General features: G+C 39.8%; 2 protein-coding genes across 4 annotated transcripts in view; one reads left to right on the top strand and one right to left on the bottom strand.

Annotated features, from left to right (window-relative positions):
• Nucleotides 1-7879, bottom strand: part of LOC144957075 (MFS-type transporter SLC18B1-like) — a 45352-nt gene extending 37473 nt beyond the window's left edge. Inside the window, exon 1 of the mRNA XM_078888041.1 lies at nt 7746-7879. Within this exon, the coding sequence (XP_078744167.1) occupies nt 7746-7879 (134 nt within the window). The remainder of the gene's footprint in view (nt 1-7745) is intronic.
• LOC144957010 (kinesin-like protein KIF13A) overlaps nt 1-10000 on the top strand; it is a 352589-nt gene that overhangs the window by 76769 nt on the left and 265820 nt on the right. The window lies entirely within an intron of this gene.

Raw genomic sequence — 10000 nt, 5'->3', positions numbered from 1 at the left:
ATATTACTTATAATTTTTCGGACAAATACAACGCTGTTATCGGCCAGGTACTCATTTTACACCTGAGTACGGTGAGAGACTTTGGGTAAAGAGCCTTTTCCAAGGACTCAACTGTGCAACGAGCCCGAGGCTCGAACCCAGGACCTTCCGATCCGACAGCGAGTGTCATACCACTAGACCACTGTAAATGTTACCCGCCATGCCATAATAATACCGTTTTGGGACGATTGGTTGCATGTTAGTCAGATAGAAAGAAATCAATTAGATACTGCTAAGATTATTTGTGTTATATTTGGCATTGAAGCGCAGTGAATCACACTGATGATCGTTTGTATGTACGTAGTTATTAGGATGCCGGAGTAGCCAAGGCACCAAAAATAAACTTTCGAACTTCGAACTTTGAACTGTGGAACTTGTAATTTGATTGCCGTGTTGATATTGGACGAAGGGGATGGCTTTATCAGCGGAAACCGAATCTATGTTTTTCAATAGCCAATGCTGAGATGCCAAGGACTATGCTGATTGTAGTACTCTGGAAAAACGCTTTTTAAAAAATATTGGCCGAAAAAGAAACAAAAAACAAAACAACAAAAACAAAAAAACAACTCGTCTTTTGCGCCTTTGTCGTCTTGTGGTATGACACTCGCTTTCGGATCGGAAGGTCCTGGGTTCGTGCCTCGAGTCTCGCTCGGCGAATAGTTGAGTCCTTGGAAAAGACTCTTTACTCACATTCTCTCACTGTACTCAGGTATAATATGAGTACCTGGCCGTTAACAGCGTGATATCGCCTTTGTAGCATTTCACAACGGGTCGGGGACTGTTTTGTCCCGTCCCAATAGGCGCGGTAGGTTTCTCTAAATTATATATGTTACAGATTTTGGACAGGACTGTCCTATTGCGGTACCCCCTAACAGACATCATGTTCTGTCCTATACGTTAAGCGTTGCTTTTGGCCAGGAACCCCCTTGTAAAGCGCTTTGAGCAAGTTTAGTGGTTATTGCGCTATATGAAAAGCTCAATTATTTTTTCACATAATCGATCTATTACACTTGACTCTCATCTCACATCTGCCGCCGGATGAAACGCACCAATCACAAAATTATGTGCCGCTTTTAACGTTTATAGTCTGATTTTTTTATTGAGAACTAATCACTCAACTGGCTAACTAAAAACAGTAACAAAGAGCTGAATGACGAAACGTCATTCTGGGTAAACATAATTTCGGGCAAAATTGGGTTAAAGTAGTTTTGTCAATGGGCGAATTGGCAGAGAAATACTAACCATCCTTTTGGGCATGAAGCAAGGATCAAACATCATATTACATTGATTGATATACCAGCATTGAAAGCACCCTAAAGGCCTTACTACTACTCTGTTTACCCAAGAGGTTTCTTTCTATCAAATCACCCCCCCCCCACACACACACGCACTTTTTATTTTGTTAGTTCCTGTATTGTAAAGTATTAATAGGGAGTCACGAGTCACGAGTATAGTATTTTAGTATTTGAGGGTGGGGGTAGGGGTGGGGGGGGGTGTAACTGGTATTATTTATTATTTTCAGTTTGTCTTATCATCTCTCTCTCTCTCTCTCTCTCTCTCTCTCTCTCTCTCTCTCTCTCTCTCCCCTATGCTATTTATCGAGCTATATATACGTCTATTCATCAATCTGTTCATACATCCTTCTATCTATCTATCCATCCATCCTTCCATCCATCCACCCGTCCGGATGCCAGCATCTTCCTTTTCCTCGGGGGCATATCTAAAAGTATCTCAAGCGCCGTAAATTTTTCAAAACGAAACCAATTACTGCATTGTATTTTTAAAAAAAATTATTTTCGTTTTAAAATATTAAAAAAAAACCCATTTATCATTTTAAAAAAAAAATCAATCAAATCTTGCGTCATTGAGGGAGAGATAGATAGATATATAGATAGATAGATAGATAGATAGATAGATAGATAGATAGATAGATAGATAGATAGATAGATAGATAGATAGATAGATAGATAGATAGATATGTGGATGGATGGATTGAGAGAGAGAGAGAGAGAGAGAGAGAGAGAAATAGAGAGAGATAGAGAGAGAGAGAGAGGTGTTTAAGAGAGAGAGAAAGAGAGAGGTGTCTAAGAGAGAGAGAGAGAGAGAGAGAGAGAGAGAGAGTCCACATAGAATTAGCCATAGAATCGTCGGATCCAAGAGGTAGTGGAGCCAATATAAGGACGGGTGTTGTCAACCAAGGCAGCCTCATCATCTCAATAGCTAGACCAACATCAGGCTTGACCACTTGACCCTAATTTCTACGCCAGCTTGACAAATAAAGGGAAATGCAGTAGGATTCCATTGAGTCGATTTGGGCTATGAAGACATTCCGGTTTTGTCAGTGGAAGATTTTTTATTTTTGTAATGGAGCACTGACAAAATTAATTTTTTTTCCCTTATTCGTGCCAGTGAACATTTAATTGAAATATATCTTCTAATGAAATGATAAGTTTGAGAATGTTTTGTGTGTGTGTGTGTGTGACTCGAATGTCTTTAAGTTTACAATGGAAATGGACTCTTAACGCTACACCCGTCTCTCTCTCTCTCTCTCTCTCTCTCTCTCTCTCTCTTTCTCTCTTTTTCTCTCTCTCTCTTTTATTTTTTTTCTCTTCCTCTTCTTCTTCTTTCTTTCTTTCTTTCTTTCGTTTGTCTCTCTTTCTCTATCTCTGTGACTGTCCGTCACACACACACGCACACACACACACACACACGCACACACACACACCACCCTTACTCCCATCCACCCAATCTTAGGACTTCATATAGATGTCACTGACCCACTCTCATTAACCTAGAGAAGTCTTCTTGAATCTAAGAATTTTTGACTACTCACATGTTGTCGTAATGCATCGATCTTTTTTGTTTGTTTTGTTTGGAATATTATAATTTAAAGTGCGGAAATTTGGGGCAAAAAAAAAAGGGGGGAAAAGTGTTTTGTCAATGTCAATGTAGGATAGAAAACTCTTTATAGTCAGCAAACGCCGCGACAAGTTTTGAAGTCCACTCGAAGGCTCTCTACAAGTTCAACTAAACGGCTGAACGACGAAGGCAAACAGCGTGTGACAACCCCTGAACTTTGCACGTCGAAAATGACATCTTTCCTCTTTCAATGCCCAGTGGTGCAGGGACTCACTTGAATTATCTGATTAATGGACGTGTAGTAGTGAATCATTAATTGAATTAGGGAGTTGTATAGAGCTGTGTGACTCAGCGACTCTCGTGACTGCCCGATTTTCTGTGCCTAGATTTGAGACGACCAAATATTATGCGTCGAGATGAAGTCCCAGGTTTGACAGTTTTTGCCAAAATGAGGGTCAATTTAAATCGATCGATATGTGAAGGACGAGTTTTCTGGCCAATTTTCTTTTTTAATATGGTTTTTTTTTTTTGGAGAGTACAGCGGACTTAAAAACAATAACAAAGACCTGAATGACGTGAATTTCATTCCTTCTAAATTACGTGTGTTTGATTTTGTGTAAAGATAGTATGCGCTTGGCTAAGGAGCTCAGAACATTGCCATCCGGAAGTATAAAGGACCAACACACAAAGTTATGTGTAACCATGAACTTTTATAGTCGGGATAATACAGTTGAGTGTCAGAATTACTCATAAACGTGGATTGCAAAAAATAATAGCAAAGACCCGAGTGACGTCAACTTCATTCTATCAATATGTGTGTGTGTGTGTGTTTGTTTGTGTGTGTGTCTGTGACTGAGAGAGAGAGAGAGAGAGAGAGAGAGAGAGAGAGAGAGAGAGAGAGAGAGAGAGAGAGAGAGATAGATTGGGTTCTCCATGGAGTGATGGACTCAAATGAACCAAGACTCTTAATTGAAAGACCTCTGTGACATCCATGCACACACATGATGTCGTTGGGTTTATTATAGTGTGGCGTAATCATTGACAATCATTGTTTGAAACCGTGCTGTTTTGTAACGCCGTCGTCGTCATCATTATCGTCGTCGTCGTCATCATCATCATCATCGTCGTCGTCGTCATCATCATCATCATCATTATCGTCGTCGTCATCATCATCATCATTATCGTCGTCATCATCGTCGTCGTCGTCGTCATCATCATCATCATCATCGTCGTCGTCGTCGTAATCGTAATCGTTGTTTTTGTTGTTTACTCTGTCGTACGTCATTCGAACGGAAAGAGGAAAAGAATTGTTAGGTCATTTTCTGTGCGTATGTATCTCTCTCTCTCTCTCTCTCTCTCTCTCTCTCTCTCTCTCTGTGTGTGTGAGAGAGAAAGATATATATATATAATTATATATATTATATATATAATATATATATATATATAATATAGAGAGAGAGAGAGAGAGAGGGAAGAGGGAGAGAGAGGGAGATAGTTAGAGAGAGAGAGAGAGGGAGAGAGATAGATAGACAGGAGAGAATAGAGTGGTGAGAGAGAATGTATAAATATAATAATATAATGAGAAGAAATATAGAGGTGAGGAGAGAGAGAGGAAGAGAGAGGAGAGAGGGAGAGAGAGGGAGAGAGATAGAGAGAGAGGGAGAGAGAGAGGGAGATAGTTAGAGAGAGAGAGAGAGGGAGAGATATAGAGAGTGTGTGTGTGAGAGAGAGAGAATAGATAGATAGAAAGGGAGAGAGATAGATAGAGAGGGAGAGAGAGAGTGAGAGAGAATACAGACACAGAGAGAGAGACAGAGAGAGACACACACACACACACACAGAGAGAGAGAGACAGAGAGAGAGAGAGAGGGAGAGAGACAGAGAGAGGATCAGTGATATAATCCGATATGCCATTACAACAAATAGACAACGGGCAGGATACATAGCCGACGTGTTCCATTTGTCTTTAACTCCCTGGTCGATAATAAAAGTAAGTGGCTGGGCTGATGAAGTTTTGCATGGCCTCGACAATGGTATCATAGATGCTGTATAGATAGTATGCACTTGGCTAAGAAGTTCACAACATTGCCATCCGGAAGTATAAGTTTCCAACACACAAAACTGTGTGTATCCATGATCGTTTATAGTCTGATTAATACATTTTAGTGAGAATTACGAATAAACTCGGATGGCAAAAAACAATGACAAAGACCTGAGTGACGTCATTTTCGAGCTATCTATAGGGGACTCTCAACAACCTTGGGGTTGTTGTTATGATGTTATTTTTAACAATTGAGCTTTTATCTAGTGCAATGTCCACTAAATGTGCTCAAAGCGCTTTACAAGGGTCCCTGGTCAACAACAACACGTAACATATAGAACGAGACATGGCGCCTGTTTGGCGATATTACATTTCTTTTTTGCGACAGAGACAACGCTGTTAACGGTCAGGTACTCATTTTACACCTGAATACAGTGAGAGAATGTGAGTAAAGAGCCTTATCCAAGGACTCGACTATGCGCCGAGTAAGTGGCTGGGCTGATGAAGTCTTGCATGGTCACGACAATGGTGTTCTAGATGCTGTATAGGGACTCTGTTGTTATGATATTATTGATGATGTGCGTTCAGGTAAAATACTCATACCATCCGCCAGCCGGATATAAGTTAGTTACCAACACACAAAGTGTGATTGATAATCTGATTAAGAAACAAAACTCAAACCCGCTCAACTACATTTGAGACAATTTGTTTCAACTTTGAGACGGGGCTTTGAGACGGGGTAGAACAGGAAACAGTGGTTGCAATCCGGTTTAGGGAGAGCGCCGGAGGTGGGGTGGGGGGGGGGGGGGGGCTCTCGAGGATGTTATTGTCAATATTGGAGCTGCATTTCAAATTCTGCAGACGGTTTATCCGATTACGAGGTATCAGGAATATTGAAAAGAAGACAGGATTAATTTAAAGGCAGAAATGAAGAGGAAGAGGAGGAGGGAAGAAGAAGAAGAAGAAGAAGAAGAAGAAGAAGAAGAAGAAGAAGAAGAAGAAGAAGAAGAAGAAGAAGAAGAAGAAGAAGAAGAAGAAGAAGAAGAAGAAGAAGAAGAAGAAGAAGAAGAAGAAGAAGGATGAGGAGGAGGAGGAGGAGGAGGAGGAGGAGAAGAAGAAGAAGAAGAAGAAGAAAGTGGAGGGCCGGGTGGATAGTGACTGCGATGGTAAGAGAATATTAAAAATAAAAGAAACAACAATAAAAATGTTGCTTGGATAATAAAGAATATTATGAGGTCAGTGAGAATGGGGAAAAATAGGATAATGGCTGATTTTAGTAGGGTTTTTTTTTCTTCTTTTATTGAGTTTATTTGAGTTTAACCAATTCCCTAATACAATTTTGTCCATTCAGTGATGCCACCCCAAAGATTGTCATAACATTGTAGTGTTACCATTAGAAGCTGTTGCTGTATTGTGTATATCGTCGTAACATTGTAGGGTAATCATTAGAAGCTGTTGCTGTATTGTGCATATCGTCGTAACATTGTAGTGTAACCATTAGAAGCTGTTGCTGTATTGTGTATATCGTCGTAACATTGTAGTGTAACCATTAGAAGCTGTTGCTGTATTGTGTATATCGTCGTAACATTGTAGTGTAACCATTAGAAGCTGTTGCTGTATTGTATATATCGTCGTAACATTGTAATGTAACCATTAGAAGCTGTTGCTGTATTGTGAATATCGTCGTAACATTGTAATGTAACCATTAGGCTCTCTTGCTGTATTGTGTATATCGTCGTAACATTGTAATGTAACCATTAGGCTCTCTTGCTGTATTGTGTATATCGTCGTAACATTGTAGTGTAACCATTAGGCTCTCTTGCTGTATTGTGAATATCGTCATAACATTGTAATGTAACCATTAAGCTATCTTGCTGTATTTTGTATATCCTCGTAACATTGTTGATAAATGATAGCAAAAGGAATTAATAAACACAAATAAACAATAACATTGGTGCCGTTACGTAACCAGAGGAAATGAATAAAAAAAAAATTAAAACAAATACAGAAATCTATCCAGCTTCCTTAACCTTAATCTTAGTTCTCTCAGCGCCAGGCCTGGACCCTTTATTTGCTTTTGTTCTTGCTTGCTGCCAGGAGTATGTTATGCCAACATCATTTCTTTCCTTCTCCACTCTGAGCCATGTTGTTTTTGGGCGTCCTTTTCTCCTCTTTCTCCCATAGTGGGCAAGGGAGGTACATACTGTGTCTTCTATCCCCTTATATCTGTTTTCCAACATGCTTTCTGTCTTTGTCTTGTAATGAGATTACTTGGTTTTGTCCTGGTCCTGGCCAGATGCCCTGGCTGAGAGGGAAGCAGTCGAATGTATAGTTAGTTTTGGGAGATGATATTTTTTTCATTGTAAATCATCTCTCTGTTATGCACTGCATTATGTTTCTTTATATTATGTATGATTTGTAAAACATTTGAGTGTATTCCTCTTAGTGAGGACCTGTGCTTGTGTCTGGATGAGACTTTTAGTGATCTCAAACGTAAGGACTTTGATGGTGTGCTCTTGGAATCTACATCCGTTCCCTATTTGAACCAATTCCCCTTTGTCTCACCTTTTCTTTTGTGCTTTAATTGTAATCAAAGAACTTTTTACTATCCCATTTTCTTCCTTTTTACTGGCGCTGATATGACCTTAATGTGTTGCAAACGCCGTAAAACCTTTAAAAACAAAACAAACATTCTCCTCTTTCCTCCGTGTGACCATCCCGTCGCCATAGCACATTCAAACCCATTTTCCTTTCTCTAAACATGCCCCATCCAGTTCCATCTCTTCCTCTCTACATTTGCTCTAACCTTATCCGTTCCTGCCAGTTCCATCTCTTCCTCTCTACATTTGCTCTAACCTTATCCGTGCCTGCCAGTTCCATCAATTTCTCTGGGTTTTTTTTATGATGTTGAAACCTTATTCTTAATATCTTCTGAGGCATTTGTTACAGAAAGTATCCACTCTTCTTTCGTCCTCTTTGTTTAATTTCCATGTTTCGCAGCCATGATTAGGGATTTGAAGAGTGTTATCTTTATTTTTCTGTCGATATCCTTTGCATTCCAAACTTTCCCAAGCCTTTGGAAAGCTCCCCTATCGTTCGTTTCAAATCACTAGTCCTCCCCCCCCCCCCCCCCCCCCCCACCTTTACTCATTTCAGCTCCAAGATAGCTGAAGTTTTCAACATCCTCAACCTTTCCTTTTGTTGCTTTCAATGTCTCTGCCCTGTTTTGAGTTGATTCTCATACACTTACATTTCTTATTGTTTATCTTCAGCCCGACTTGACTTGCACGCTATTCTAGACGCGATGTTTTGGATTGTTTCATTGTAGCTATACAATGTTCGGTCTCTCCAATCCGAACATCCCCGTTACCAGCATTTTCTAAGGATTACAAAGAAACCCGGAAAATGGAATCAATCCCTAAACTATACAAATAAAGAAGAAAAACAAAAATCCGAACACGGGCAACCTGTCCGGATAATTGAGACACCCGGATTGCGGAGTTCCTTGATTATAGAGACGTGATTATATTATATTAATTATAATATTATACCATTCGGCCATTCATTGTCGGAAAGATAGTTGATGGTCTATTCGTCTGATTTCACACTTATGTCTCTTATCTATCCGTCCGTCCGTCTATAATGCCTGTCTCTTCTGGCTGTCCGGGCTTTCACTGCCCGTCTGCTTGTCTGTCTGTGTTTCTGTCTGCCCGCCGATTTTATTATTATTATTATTATTATTATTATTATTATTATTATTATTATTATTATTATTATTATTATTATTATTATTATTATTATTATTATTATTATTATTATTATTTTTGGTTTGTTTAAATTTAGGAATGTAATAGTCTTCAACAGTCGTAACGTCCACTTCCTTCCTAATGACGCATGGTAACTGAGTAACACTGGCTCTAAACTATCGGAACAATGGCGGACGCCCGTATGAAATATTTCTCCGGCGAGCATAAAAGCGTATCCAGAGGAAAAAAAAGCCCATAAATTTGATCATGTTTTGACTTTTACACATTCTGATCACATGGCATATGAAAAGTTCTAGCCAGCATGAAGAATAAAAAGTAATGATTTTCTTTGTTTAGAACCATCAGACTACTGAATCCAATTGTGAATTTATTTTAAAAGGACCCATCACGAACTCTTTACCTCTGCTATATTATCGATGGCGAAGTGGTGATGGGATAGTAACGAAGTCAGTTTTGGGTGTAAAGGTCGTAGGTTTATGACCCAATATTAAGGGAGTTCGGTTGTCACCTACGCGCCCATATTTGCAGGTCTAATAACCGAACCCAACTATGGGGTTGGTTTAACATAGCTGCAAGCAATGGCCTCGTTTATTTGAGAGTGTTTTTATTTACAACATTGATGAAAACCAGCGACACTTTGGACTTTCAGTCCTGAAAACACTACAACCCGTCGATTATCAGTGAAAAAAAATAACTTGAGCTTTTATATAGCGCAATATCCACTAACCTTACTCATAGCGCTTTACAAAGGATCCTTGACCAACAGCAAATAACTCGTAACATGTAGAACGAGACATGGCGCCTGATTGGTGATATTACAATTTTTTCAAAAGAGAGACAACGCTGCTAACGGCCAGGTAGTCATTTTACACCCGAGTACGGTGAGATAATGTGAGTAAAGAGGCTTTTCCAAGGACTCTACTATGCGCTGAGCGAGCGAGGCTCGAACCCATGACCATCCGATATGAAAGCGAGTGCCATACCACTAGACCACATTTATTTATAGCCGCACAGTGAACAGAAAGTTTATTATTACCCCCCCCCCCCCACTGTAGTAATGGAAACGATCGAACTCCAGGAGGACATCCGTGTGTTATGAAATTGTCGATGGAATAACTCGTTGATTGCCTGCTGCCTTGTGTTGTTTGTACCTCCGCTCTTTAATTTAGCCGCCCAACCATATTGGTTTGTGACGGTCGGCTCGAACCCGGGACCTTCAGATACGAAAGCGAGTGTCATACCACTAACTCGACCACATTTATTTATAGCCGCACAGTGAACAGAAAGTTTATTA

Source organism: Berghia stephanieae, chromosome 11 (assembly GCF_034508935.2).
Source record: "Berghia stephanieae isolate SIO BIC M18660-M18661 chromosome 11, UCSD_Bste_1.3, whole genome shotgun sequence".
Taxonomy (NCBI): domain Eukaryota; kingdom Metazoa; phylum Mollusca; class Gastropoda; order Nudibranchia; family Aeolidiidae; genus Berghia; species Berghia stephanieae.
This window is presented reverse-complemented; position numbering and strand designations above follow the sequence as displayed.